Genomic DNA, 14,622 nt, shown 5'->3' on the forward strand with positions numbered 1-14,622 from the left:
TGCGTCGCAGTGGCTTGCTCATTGCCTCAAAGGGCGAGAGACGGCGCGGTCACAAGTGGGTCTGCGATCGCGTGATAAGGCCCATTGTGGACGCATGCGAAGGCCGGAAGGGCGTTTCCGGAGGTCGCCCGAGCAGGGTCACGGACGAAGCCGAATGACATACGTCGACGAAACGCAAAATTAACTTCACCATGGCGAGGCTAAGCCAACTGTCCTTACATATATTTTTTTTCTCTTCCCGTTCGCTAGCTCTTGCTGGACGTATAGCCGTCGTCATAACGAAGCCGAACAACAAATGCAAATCTATAACGACTCGACTTTAGCAAACATCTAAGATCGCTTCATGTTATAGAATCAAATGTGATCGCCAACTTCCTGTTTTATTTTTATTTAGTACCCTAAGAGCACGTTAGGGCCTTAATTACTAGAGGGGGGGATTTCATAATTTTCTTAATTTATAATTCAACATCACCCTCCTCCTCCTCCTCCTCTCCCTCATCAGCCTATTTTTATGTCCGCTGCAAGAAGAAGACCCCTACGAGCAATCTCCAATTACCCCTGTCTCGTGCAAGCCGATCCCAAGTTGTGCCTGTAAATTTTCTAATTTCCTCATGCCACCTAATTTCCTGCCGTCCTCGACTGCGCTTCTCTTCTCTATAGGCACCCATTCTGTAACTCTCCACCGGTTATCTACCCTACGCATTACACGGCCTGCCCAGCTCCATTTTTACAGCGAAGCTGTTTTGATCCGCTGGAAAGCAGTCATATATTGCTTCGCTGTAAAAGCGACAGGATAGAGAGATATCATCATTATCAACATCAGCCTATATTTATGTCCACTGCAGGACGAACACCTCTCCTTGCGAACTTCAATTGCCGCCGTCTTACGCTCGCCGATTCCAACTTGCGCCTGCAGATTTCCTAACTTCATCACCCCACCTAGTTTTCTGCCGTCCTTGACTGCGCTTCGCTTCCCTTGGTACCCATTCTGTAACTCTAATGGTCAACCGGTTATCCATCCTGCAGATTGCATGGCCTGCCCACCTTATTTTTTTCCCCCACTTAATGTCAACTATATAGATAACGGCTATCCCCGTTTGCTCTCTTATTCACACCGCTCTCTTCCTTTCTCTTAACGCACGCCTAATGTGTTTCGTTCCATCGCTCTTTGTGCGGTCCTTAACTTTTTCTCGGGCTTCTTTGTTAACCTCCAAGTTTCTGCCCCATATGTCAGCACCGGTAGAAAGCAATGATTGTACACTTTTCTCTTCAACGAGAGCGGTACGCCCGAGTCAGGATTTGGTAATGCCTGCCGTATGCACTCCAACCCATTTTTCTTTGAATCTGTAAGTTTTCTTCTCGTGATCAGGGTCCCCTGTGAGTAATTGACTTCGCGCTTTTTTTTTTGTTTACCGTTAATCTGAATGTTTTGTTCTTCTTTTAAGCGTAATTTTGTATAGAATCTCTGCTGCAATTGGTACTTATTGCTTTGTATTTTCCAAGTGTATATTTTTGTTACTAACATTACACACTAGTTTTGCAGGACGTGTTCCCATAGTTCTTACTTTAACAGCTCTTTGGATGACTGTTTTCATGAAGTGTTCGTAACATTAAATTGATAAATAAACGTGAAGAAATTAATTTCGAGACAAAAAACACGGAATGCAAGAGCACAGATCTCATGATTAGGAAGAGGCATTAGGCTAGCACCCAGTCAAGTCATTCCAACCAGAAAATCCCCACAGCAGAAGCAAAAAGGGGTCTTAAGGCGTGTTCGGTTTAAGTTTAACGGCGGCCGTACAGTCTTACTTGAAAGTTTAAAGGCCAGTCTGTGAGTGACAATATCGAGCAAGGCACTTGCAGCAGAGCATCCGTATCGCGGTCTGAGCTCCGAAACTTCGCCAATTTTCTTATTACGCCAGCTGGCAAAAAAAATTCTTTCTTTCTCTGTATCTCTTGTTATGCTGAAGGTAGTGCAGCACGCATAAGAACGAAGATGTAACGTTACAGGAGCAATAAAAAAGACAAAAAAAAAAAAGAATACAGCATTGAAGTCGCAATCACCCAGGAAGCTCTTCTCGCGACGTCATTAGTGACATTTGGGCAGGCATGCAGCGCGAAGAGAGTTAGTAGCGACAGCTTGAAGCAGTGTTGTTTCAACTATCAGTAATTACAACGTCCTTACCTCACACTCATTTTGCTCGTGGAAAAGACAAAACCAAAATGATGCGCTACGAACGTTACGTAAAGCCTCCGTCATGCGTAACCCGCGCACACCTTAAGTGTCTTTTTGTTTCTCCTGCGAATTGTGTTGGAGAATTCTGCTTAGGGCCCCTTGAAGCTGTTAGCTTAATGCATCTTCCTTACAATGACTCGGATGTTTGTTACCTACAACCTACGATTGCTAGAAATAAACCGCTCGAGATGGACCTTGATTGGTCGGGTTATAAGGTTAACGGCAACTGTATGTTGCCGGCGAAGCATTCGCAGCAGCGAATAAGCTGAACACAGTCGGTGAGGGTAACAAGAGCCCAGCGGCCTTAGTCTAAAGGCAACTTCGCAAGGTGATTGAACACACTTGCCGCCATATAGTGTTGACGTAGAACACACAGAACCACTCTGTCACAAACAAAAGTCTCTGAAAATTCACAACATATATAAGTACAAATGATTAAAAACCTACAGATACGCCCCATTAGGTAGAAAGGACTAGCAAATGTTAAGCAAAATACAACTTCTTATCCCTTCCTGTATCAACCGCCATACTACGTTCCTTTCTCGCGCACCCAAGTTATGGGAGGGGAAGACTTGACTACAACCACACTAAATGAGCTAGACCGGAACACTGTTGACGTTCTAGTCATTAGTACCGAAAGCTTATTTGACCTATTTGTGTAACCGTATTGGAACTGCTCGTGTGTGCCACTGTACACTGAAATATGCGAGCTGTGTAATTGTTTTAGTAACTGCCCATATGTATAAGGGTATTGTGTGACTGTTTGTATATTTGCTGATTTGTTTGTATAACTGAACCATATAGCAAATCGTCGTGCCACTGCTGTTGTATGGGTAGCCAGAGCTTAGTCAAGCTACCCGCCGTGGTTGCTCAGTGGTGTTGGGCTGCTGAGCACGAGGGCGCGGGATCGTATCCCACCGCGGCGGCCGCATTTCGATGTGGGCGAAATGCGAAAACACCCGTGTACTTAGATTTAGGTGCACGTCAAAGAACCCCAAGTGGTCCAAATTTCCGGACTACGGCGTGCCTCATAATCAGATCGTGGTTTTCGCACGTAAAACCCCATAATTTTATTAATTTAATTTTAAGCTTAGTCAAGCTGCGCAAATGCAGTTTTTTTTCTCTGGCCCCCTACTTTCACTGTAACAATGTATCGTCTACCGCCTACAAAAAAGAAAAGAAATCGTGGTTGATCGATTGACGTCGCGAACGGCAAGCAGGTGATCGCCAGCAGAAGTCACAATTTCAAGGGCACGGATGGGTAGTGCGCAAGCCAACGCCCCCCTCCCCCCTCCAATTCATGCGGAAACGCTACACAATTTTCAGCCGCAGTGTCTGGCGCACGTGATCATAATGCACAGATGAACTTAGAATTACCTGAATTCCGTACAAGGCGGGGTGGGGCCCACTACTGCTGCTACTGCTACTACAAAGTAATAATAATAATAATAATAATAATAATAATAATAATAATAATAATAATAATAATAATAATAATAATAATAAGAGGGGCTTGTACGTTAATGTCCTGCGCTCTGGAATCGCTCTCGCACTCAGTTCACGTGCTCAGCAACTTGGTCATATATACTCAAAAAAGAAAAAAAAGAAAAAAAGAAACACCAGATAGAAAGCAAGGAAGCCGGAGCTGCGACTCACGAATGTGCCCACCCACTGAATCCGTGCAATCTTCCGTCGCATCGCCCCTCGGTGGTTCTCTGGAGAACCACGGAATACTTTGAGGGAGACGAAATGAAATTGCTCAAAAGGAGCGACCCCTTCCTCTTCCCTCAGCTCGCACCGATTTGACCCCTTCGCCCTCGCTTCGCCCCCTCCGCTGTACACGCGCATGAGGCTCTTCTCCTCAGCGGTCGTGACGGCGGTCAATTTCGCGGCGAAACCCGCGCGACGATCGGGAAAGAATAAAATAAAAAGCCCCCAGAAAACCGCGCGCGCGCCACGCGGTCGGGCGGAAAAGCGGCGGTGGGAACGCTCTTTCCGGCGCGTACACGCGCGTAATGATGGCCGCCCCGCGAGAATCAAAAGCGCAGGAGATGCGCGCATGAGGTGCCAGCCTGGCTCAGTACACACACGCTGTTCCTCGCGATGCGCATAAGAGGTCGTGCCGTATTGTGCGCGCACGCGGCCGCCATCACGTTCCGCCTGAATCGTGCTCCTTCCGCCGCAGACATCGCCCCTCCCCCCCTCTCTTCGCCCGATGTGCAGTTCTCGTTTCTGTGCAGTCTCAAAGTTTGCGTGCAGCCGGGGGAGGGGGGGGGGGGGGGCGGGGTAATTAGAAGGCAACAAATAAAAGTGAGCGAGCAGGGCGACGTTGCCGAACGACGTCGAGCTAAGAGCGCGGTCGTCGTCGTCGGGCCTGCCGCCGCCATTATGCGCCATTCGCCGTGTTTCGCTGCTGCTGCTCTCGCATTTCACGCCGAAAGTGAGAACCACGGTGCGAGGCCGAAGGCGCTAGTTTCGTGCAGTGAGTGCTGGACGCAAGTCTGGCGCACGTCTGAAGGTGACAGCAACCAGAAAATGGCAGTTCGTGCTTTACGAACGTTAGACCTCGCAGCTTAATTAAGCAATAAATTGCGACTACGGCGGCAGTTAGAAACGTGCGCTGGTAACGTTCATCGACCGCGCGAACGAACGGACCGCACGCCGGTGAAAGACGCCTACGTTCGTTAACGTCTTAAATTGAGAACCAACCCCAACTCCCTAACACTTGCGGTTCCATTGAAAAAATAAAAAAATAAAAAAACAAGTTGCGATAGAAGGATCCTATAGTAAGCTCATACTGACTTTACAGAAGCTGCCCTAGATATTAACATAATAAATGTGCCTGAAATGAATGAATGTCAGGTGTATTGAATTACTCAGATTCAGCAATAGCGTGTTTAGTGAATAGTTTTAAGGCAAATGTCCGTGTCCGAGGGTGTGTGTGCTGCTTGCGTGATTAATATGTATACCCTAATTCTCACTACCATAACACCCAATGCCAGGGTTCCGGTTCAAGTCCGTATCTCTCACGTGAGCGCTAAACGGTGCTAAACAGAGTCTATCAGGTGAACCTGGAGCAAGCATAAGCCTAAAGAACAACGAAAGAAACAGGGAATTAAGCCGAAGCGTGTTCTCACCCGAGACAGCGCCGAAGTCGAATCACACCGTTCGACGGACTTTCTTGTCTGGTATGTCCCGCTGAGGTGTGCGCTCTCAAGTCTAAACATAGACTACTACTATTTCGTCCACGTAGGCCAGCCGCCATCGTGTTGCAATCCTGACACAGCCGGCAGAGAAGACAGCTTCGTGGTGACAGCATCAAAGTGTCTGGCGATAAGACTACATGAACAGGTGATGTCTACGGAAAGCAACATAATGAAGTAGTGTCGACAGAGCGCCTTTAACCGGTTGTTTTAAAGGCCCGCTGAAGTGGCCGTGGGCTAAAATTTGAACCGCGAGTGCTGTTTAGGCGAGAGTGGAGTTTAGGCATAGCAGCGGTCTTGGGAAAACGCAGGCTTCGGAAAGCGATGTGCGCGAGTCGGTTCAAGCGCAGAAAGTGTGGAACCGGTCATCTGCATTGACGCAAAGGAGCAGAGACCAAAATGAAGCTCCAGAGAGTGTGAGAGAGATCCCCGATTCGGCCGCTGAGATGAGAGGAGGTCACGGAGAAGTTTGGAACACCGACAGAAAGAAGGTTCGGGGGACGGGAGGAGGTACTTGCGAGGAGGGAGCTAGAGACGCGAGAGGAGGCTGGCGACAAGGAAGATCACCGAGGCAATGCCAGCTGCTTCCGAAGCCGAAAGCAACCAAATCCTTTGTTTCAGTCAGCCTCGGCGAACCACCGTGTCGCCACACGACTGCCATGCGCCACCCTCTGACTAAATTATTTAGAGTAAGTGAGAGTAAATTTCGTATCGTTATAATAAAAGCTACGGTAAATAGAATTAGAGAAATTAAGCGCATTTCATCTCTCACGTGTCAGCGTCTAGACTTCTTCGCGATCATGTAAAGACGAAACCGCTATTACGCATGTGAAATGAAGCGTGAGGTCTGCGTCAACTTCATAGCGTCGGTATACTTGCGTGAGCAAAACGTAGGAATAGCGAATCGTGGAAATGCAGGCAATGTGTGTTTCATGACTTCCCTGCGGTGGCTACGCGGCAGTGACGTTTCGCTCCTGAGCACGAGGTCATGGGTTCGGCTCCCGGCCGCGGCGGTCGCGCTCCAATAGAGGACAGAATGCAGGAACACTCGTGTGTCGAGCACTATGGAGGTGCGCGCTCAAGAATTTCATGTGTTCATAATTAACCCTGACCCTTCCATGTCGCGGTCACTCGCGAGCCTCAGCATTGATTCGGTACGTTGAACCCTATAAGAATCATAGCGAACAGGTACAAAATTCTCTCACCTGGAGTCGCACCGCGAAATAATTATGCAGATCTCGCGAACTGCGGCAATCGATGTTGTGCGAAGCATTTTGGAGGAACTGGCTGTGCAGCATCGTTTCGAGTTTTGCAAAGCGTTGCCAGGTGGACCAACGTGTTTGCGCAGGGCGAGCAATTGCGTGTGACGTGAGCGCGCGTGTGATGCTAGCAGGAAGGCGACGATATAGTAGTAGGACGGCGATGGAATGACCACTTATTCGTAACACTCCGGCGAGGACACGTTGCGACCTGTTCCATTACGGCCTGGGCAGATCCCGAAGGCGGTACAGTATGCGGAAAACTGACCCGCTCTCTCTCTTAAAATCAACTTATTGGCAACCTATGCGAAGTGATGCACGCCACAAGAAATGTGCCTGCTTCTGTGGTCTAACGCCCGGGGGCTCTTGCGCTGGGAGAGCTTCACTGCACCCCGCCGTCGGACACACATTTTAATGCGATAGCGTTAATGGCCCGTGTCGCAGAGAATCCGGCGTCGGCGGTGTTGTCCGCCCAAGAAAATCATCCCACGCAGGCCCTCCGCGTGGCGCGAAGGCACTGGTGAACTAATTGAATTTCTCAAAGTAAAATGCGTCAGAAAAATAGTAAAGTACGATTTAACCACAACATACAGGCATGATAGCGTCGGACTGTACTTTTGAATATACAAGAAAACATAATTCTGTTACGCGGAAACTCCAACACAAACCCCTTTTCCAGCACTTCTACCATTGGTACAGCGGCGCGCCCCAGTCCTTGCAAAAATGCCATCCAGATGGCGCTCGCCTCCTCGGCAGCGGCGCGCCGAGGCGAAACTGCAGAAAGCTGCAGTTGCCGGGAAGCCTGACAGTCAGGGATCTTTGAAGGCGAAGCTTAAGTGACCTCTAGGAACCTACGGCCTGCAAAGTGGCTGGTATGCGGCAAAGAATGCTCGCATTAATAATGCGCGCATCACAGCGGCCCGGAATATCGACGCCGCTATCGGCCTCCCCCTACACCGCCGGTATCAAAGTGCCGGCCGAGCAGCTGGACGGCGCAACTTGTACAAACCCGGGGCAACCGGCTCGACTAGCGTCGGCCCAGCTCGCCCCGCGGTCCGTGGCGTGGTTCCAGAGCTCACGACAAAGCGTTTAGGAGATGAAAAGACCGCGCGGTGCGCTGCTCGGTTCCGCCCCGGCATTAGCACGCGGCCGATGAGCCGGAAGAAAGCGAAGCGCGCCGTCTGGGGCCACGTGGGTGCACTGCAGGGTGCGCGCGCACGTCAGTACTAAACCTGCGCGCAGCACCCACGGGCCGGTACCGGTCGCCTCGGCTCACCTCTGCAACGTGGCTCGGTCACGCGGCCTATGAGCTCACAGTCGATAAGGAAGCATGACAATGCACTGCCATCGCTGTATCACATCCAGTTGGGAGAAAGTTATAAATGAAAGGCAGGGAGGTTAACCAGGACTGAGCCCGGTTGGCTACCTTACATTGGGGGAAGGGAAACAGCGGACTTTCTATTCTCTTAATCTTTCTCCAGTTGGGCAATGTTCACGAAGAGTTAAGAGGGTAATTAACGAGGAAAATATGGTTGGTCTAAATTTCGTTTCATGTAAATTCAAGATTTTGGCCAATGATCCAAATTTTGTCTTTCTTTTACCCTTTCATTTCTTTTGTAGTTTAATTCCCTGCTGCGTATTGTGAATGCTTATATATTTTGTATTTTTATAAGCATTAGTAGGTTGTTCTGTTACTGACTGTTTTATATCTTGGGAAGTACTTTGAACGCCTACTTATAGGTACAGGAAGTTCGATTTTAGTCTTTGGCTCTGGGACGTTCTTCTGCATGCAACTATACGTAACAGTATATTGAGAATAACAACATTTATTGTGATTCTATGATTATGATCGTTACTCGAATGCAACGCGGAACGACAAGCGACAGGAAACGGAGGAACCTGAAAAACTCTGCCTCGCACCAGCAAAGTATCATTGAATAGAACGCACTCTAAAGAGTTAGGCTTGTTACTGCGTACCATACCAGTAAACTTTTGCAATTAATGAATCTGGGTGTTAGAACCGGGTGGAGGGGGGCAGGGAAGGAGGATTTGAGTAACAGAACGAGTGCCAAGAGACGGGATGTACTGTCAAGGATGGCAGAGGAATCAGGGGTGTGGTAAGGCTACAGCCACTAATTATTATTATTATTATTATTATTATTATTATTATTATTATTATTATTATTATTATTATTATTATTATTATTGGTTCTTGTTATGTATACTGCGCCAGCAATTAGACGTCATGGTTGTTCATTGGCACGATAAATGATTGATTGATTGATTGATTGACTGATTGGTTGATTATTATAGGACTAGCAACGTAAGGAGAAAAAATTGGAGACGTTGGGACAGGCTAATGGAAATAAAGTAAGCTGATAATGATGATGATCATAATAATAGAATCTGGCACAGTGCCTTCCCTTGTGACAAGAAAGTCTGTGTAAAGATGAACAAATTTCTGTAGAAAGACGAACGAATTGTAGGAGAAGTGGTGTGGTGTCGATTCATTTGCCACGAATACAGCAAAAACCTATTTTCTTTCAGAAACCTACAACTGACGTTTGTATCACTGGTATTGGAAGTTGCTACTTAAGTAGGGCACCAGCGCATATAGGTCTTAAATGCAAAAAGAAAAGCAGGATCTTTAACCAAATGTTAGTCACGTCGGAAACCGCTATATCGGCTTTCGAAGTTAGTCGCTTATTGACCCTTTTCGCGGCGATCCCGTGGGCGCTGCCATATTTGATCACGTGGTGACGCGTCCATTGCTTGCCTCAACTGCCTCCGTTGCCTCCTTGTTTACAATGGAAGTGTATGACGCCGGCGCGGCTTAGAAAACCTCTGTTTTCGGAGATATCGTAGTCTGTGACTAGGTGGACGACACAAAGCTTTGATCACAGCTTCAGAGAACATGCAAAAGCGCTTTCGTAGCTGATTAAGCTATGCCCAAACGGCGCAAGCAGCGTATATGGTGCTTGTTCTAAAAGCGGGGCTAAATATGTGTTCCAAGCTATCCAAGCTTTCCGATTATGAATTCAGTCAGGATTAGTGTGCTTTGATCCTTGTTCTTTATTCGGCAAATATTTTGAAGCAGTGGCTTGCCAGTTTCTGACTCAGTGAAGTTCCTCGGTGCGGCCACTATCTGATTATTTTCTGCATGGCTCGCGGGTGTGCTCAGTTCCGATAGATTTTTTATTGCTGCGCACAAGGCTCGAAACGTAGCTGTTCTGCACATTTCAATACCTTGTAGCAAATGCGTATTATCGCGAGTAACTCGCTTACTCTTTTGGACCGGCACGAAACATTCAGCTTCGACCATTCGTGCGCTATCGATGTAGTACCGTCACTTATTGTGCGTATATAGTGCGCATATATTCAAGTGTGCGCCCATTCACTTATTCTTGATACGTCGGCGATAGAGTGGGCGTAAGTTTTCCTGCCATTTGGGACAGATGTGTATAGATAACGCGCGCGAAACTTACTATGACAGGAAGCGCGCTATACTCCCTTTGTTTAAAGAGTGGTACTCACTCTTGCCGACGTTCTGGGGATGAAGCCCTTTCTTTGAAGGTTAGGGATACAAGGCTGGCGGATGAGCAAATTTCTGTATCCTCGAGGAAAGCCGCACATCACGAAGTGCCGGTGACACGTTCGGACAGTTGCAGCAGCGGTCCGCGAACTTGGACACAAAGATTAATTCTATTCGTTAACATGCCAGTCACTATTTTTGCAGCCAACTACTGTACACGTCTTCAATCCACATTATTCAATCTAGCATGATTTGAGCACAGTGTGTTAGCGAAAACTCAGTTGCATTTCCGACAGCTGATCGCACAGAAGCAAGGTAGAATCGGTAATGGTTTCGTATTCGTGCGCGGTCGCTGAGGAGAGGTATGGCGCGCCGCCGTGAGCGCCATCTCGTTTCTCTAAAACAAACTGCTCCGCGAAAAGGGTCAATACGCTTGTGCCGCTGCGGTTCTCCGTTGGCGAAAGAATGCGCACGCTTCATCATCATCATCATAAAAACTTTATTATATAGACTGGGGAGTTTGGCTTGAAATTCCTCATCTTCGAAGTTCGTTCAATTTTCCGATGCTCTCTCTGCCTCGTCCGCCTTCGTTTGACACTCGTTCGGTTGCTCTGAATGGCCATCGGTTATTTTTACTCCGCGCAACATGTTACGTGCACAAGGATGCTCCCTTCCCCGATTAAATGTATAGCGTATGCGTTTCCTGGCTAATCGATGTTTCCCATCCGTACGACCCCCCCCCCCCCCCCCTCTTAAAGCTTTAACTAATTTGACTTTAAAGAATATCGAACGTAGAGGAGCATATCTTAACGAAATGACGTAACTTGGGACTCTTTCGGGACAGTTGTTCACGATCATGCTGCATGAAGCAATGCTCATCACTATACACTGCTAGGTGACTGTTAGCACTGTGAGTGAAAAAGAAGACGTCGCGCTGACAAATGTGATGACGAAGAAGCGGTGGAGAAGGCGAGACGACGATGTTCCGCTTTTATGGCGTGTGTCCACTTAGGGGGATTGAGCAAGAATTGGGCGGCAAGCGGTAGCTTACGATAATTCTTATTTGAAGGGGAGAAATGCAAACTAAAAGGAAGAACAAAAGAAATACCTTAAAAGCTAGAATGGTATGCGAATGAGCAGTCAGACTAACTGAAGGAAAATAATGAAAGAGGTCAAGCATCAAGGAGAGAATAAAGGCAACGTTATGAAAGGATTGGGAGAAAATTTCCGTGAAACGATCGATGCGCTTTTCTACTTCTTCCTGGGGTTTTAAGTGCCAAAACCAGTTCAGATTATGAGGCACGCCGTAGTGTAGGGCTCAGGATTCATTTTGACCACCTGGGGTTCTTTAACGTGCACTACAACGCAAGCACACGGGCGTTCTTGCATTTCGCCTCCATCGAAATGCGGCCGCCGCGGCCGAACCGCCTTTCTTAATCTGTCGCCGTTTTTCTTATTTAACGAAAAACAATGGTTCTAACCCAGCTTGGTATATATATATATATTTTTCATTCCGGACATTCTTCGCGTTATATGAATGTCTCAACCCTTAAGAAACATTGCCCTGCATACTTTAATATCAAAGTTGTTTCCACGAACCACTTTCAGGCGGTGTTCAGAGAGAGAATGCGATGACCTCACGACAAACTGGCTCTTGCAGTTCCGTGTATCCCTGTGGCAGCCACACGCCAGCCACAAGGCGCGCATCACTCGCGTTTATTGTTTTATGAGCGACGCTACAACACTAGTGGTGAGCAGTGGTCGAAGAAGGAATGCCGCTGAAGCCAACGTTCCGAACAAGGGCACTTCTCTTCGCCAGGGCATCTGCTACCCTGACCAAGAGAAGTGCAGCATCCATCGCTTCGAAGCCTCCACCTTCTTGTAAACGTATTTCTTGTTTGGACCATCGCAAACCTATAGCCTTAATGCGACGCGACGTCGGCAAATTTCGGTCTGTGTCCACGAGGTCAGTTCGTGCATTTCGAGACAGCTTTAGTAGTAGATTAAACTATCTTATAAGTGTTTCCCAGCTTTCGTGCGTCTTGCTAAGTGTGATCCTCTTTTGCGTGCACGAAGTCGACGGTGGAGTTCCTACAACTTCAAAAAATATGCGTCACCACTCCTTTACGTTACCGCTTCTGCACATGGCTCGCGCTCTGAAGCCGAAACGTCACTTTCATCATTCATTTCCTCGTATTGTGATTGCACGTGCACAACAACTGAGACGCAGTGGCCTCACCTTGCCCGTAGGGATGCGTGGCGTTTCCCTGCTGAAGGACGTGCTTGTCCTTGAGCGCCGGGTGGGGCACGGTGGGTGGCTGCGGGTGGGACATGGGGCCACCGTCTCCCACGGGCACATGGCTGGGATCCTGCGCGGGGGTCGCAGCACAGCCTATATATAGCCCGACAGCCAGCGGCAGTGGCCAACTCTACCGAGGTTCGATGTACACACGGTGAAAGGAACACTAAGGACTAAGATTGAATCAGTTCACACTAGTAGATAACCGTAAACCCTCGTTATAACGAAGGCATCATAACAAGAAATATACTTCGTTGGCAGCTACATTTCCTTAATGGCAGAGACACTAATGAGCCGTACTATACAGGGCGGGACGCGCACTCACAGAGAAAACTCGTAATACGTATACTGACTATGACTGTATACATAAACGCATACATTCATATGACTGTGGAAAGATACAAGGAGAAATTATGCGTAGAATGGCAGGAAAGTTAAGCAGATATGTTTACGGTTGACTAGCCTCACCGGGGGCAAGTGGATATAAAGAGAAAGGTTTGCGCCGTATACAAACGAAGTAAACCGAGCACACAATCCAGCGGTATAGCAACGGTAGGAGGCAGTGTTCTTGCAATGTCTAGCATGCATATAGGCCCGTGGACCTCGCAATCTTCAACAACGTTGGTATAGCCGCCTGTATGGAGTTACTTTGGGAATACGGATAAGAGTAGTATTGAAAGAATGAGGTAGCACTGTCATCCCACTTTTGTCAGGAAGTGCTGTATGCTCAGTGCTGTGTGGGCAGAAGCGTTCTTGTGGTGCAGACGCGACTGAACGGGGTGCTTTGTTCCAACTTCGAACTACAACACACAACCGCTTGGCCCATTCAACGTAAAAACACTGGTTGGACCTGTCCTTGTGATACAAATTCAAAACGAAGAAGCTGATATCCAAGAAATTGTGCAGAAACCATGGACGTCAACGTAAGCAAATAGCCCGAACGAACGGACGAGCGAGAGAGGCGTAGGAAAGAAGAAGAGAGAGAGAGCGAACGAACGAAAACTTGCCTTTGCCGCGCCCAACCACCGACTATTGACCCTCGACCACCAACCACGAAAACGGCCGCAAAAGCTACAGAAAGCTATTCGTTGTAAAAAATTTGCAAGAGCGAACAGAACTTGGTCGACACACATTACTTGCCACAAGGACGCTCGTTGGTTAAGCGAGGGAGATGACATTGAATAGAACGCGCGCCTAGTGGCACTAGTACGTATCAACTTCCCTCGCGCTTCAGTCAAACAATTTTTGTTACTTTACGAGTCAGCCTCCGCATGTAAATGATGGCGCCAGGCCTATTTGGGAAGTGACTAAGGGTGATCGGGCTAAGTTTGTGCTCACTATGATGCGAAGCCCCGTAGTGAGTTAGGCGTCTATCGTTGGCCTCATGGCCGGACCCAGTCCTCGAACTACGTCACTGCCTTGGGACGGTATATACCTGTCCCGGAATACATATAGTCATCCCTCTTCCTACACGATGTCATGCACGCTCGCAGACACCTCACTTGCAAATGCATAGCATTTAGCCGTTGAATGAGGGCAGTCGTGATCACTGCGCTGCCAACGCCGCTTGCCATAAGGAGCATATACTTACCACGATGGCGGCACCCGGGGAGACACCACCGGCGGTGGCCGATGCGGGTGGCGAGCCGATGGCCCCGACTCCGGGCGCCAGCCCCGCGGTCGCCTGCGACACCGGTGCCGCGGAGGCCCCGGATCCGACCCGCGCTGCTGCGGCCGAGGCATCCTGCAGGATGGCCACCGAAGAGGCCGGCGGTGACGTCGCGACCTGCGGCTGCTGTCCCCCACCGGCCTCGGTGACGTGCAGGCGGTTGCGCAGGGTCACGAGCTCGCAGCTGAGACTCTTGAGCCTCTGCTGCAGGTGCACCGCCTCGTTGGACGAGGACGCATCTGCGATGAGACGGGACAGGGAGAGGCAGAGGTCAACGCGAGGCTTGTCGTGTAGGCTGGTTCGTACCCACTCGGTACACCGAAGAGATAAATAACTTGGTCTGTATTAGTAAACTACCTTTCTAAAGTACCAAATAAGATAACAACACACTGGAGGAGAGGCCTGGTAAGCCAGAAAAGAAGCA

At 48.6% G+C, this 14,622-nt stretch overlaps 1 protein-coding gene across 1 annotated transcript in view; it reads right to left on the reverse strand.

The window, feature by feature from the left end:
* LOC119453855 (unconventional myosin-Vb) overlaps positions 1-14,622 on the reverse strand; it is a 149,295-nt gene that overhangs the window by 76,734 nt on the left and 57,939 nt on the right. The window contains exons 2-3 of the mRNA XM_037715902.2: positions 14,121-14,437; positions 12,470-12,599 (exon numbers count right to left, since the gene is read on the reverse strand). Of these exons, the coding sequence (XP_037571830.2) occupies positions 12,470-12,599; positions 14,121-14,437 (447 nt within the window). The remainder of the gene's footprint in view (positions 1-12,469; positions 12,600-14,120; positions 14,438-14,622) is intronic.

The sequence above is a fragment of the Dermacentor silvarum genome, chromosome 5, assembly GCF_013339745.2.
Source record: "Dermacentor silvarum isolate Dsil-2018 chromosome 5, BIME_Dsil_1.4, whole genome shotgun sequence".
NCBI classification, from domain to species: Eukaryota; Metazoa; Arthropoda; class Arachnida; order Ixodida; family Ixodidae; genus Dermacentor; species Dermacentor silvarum.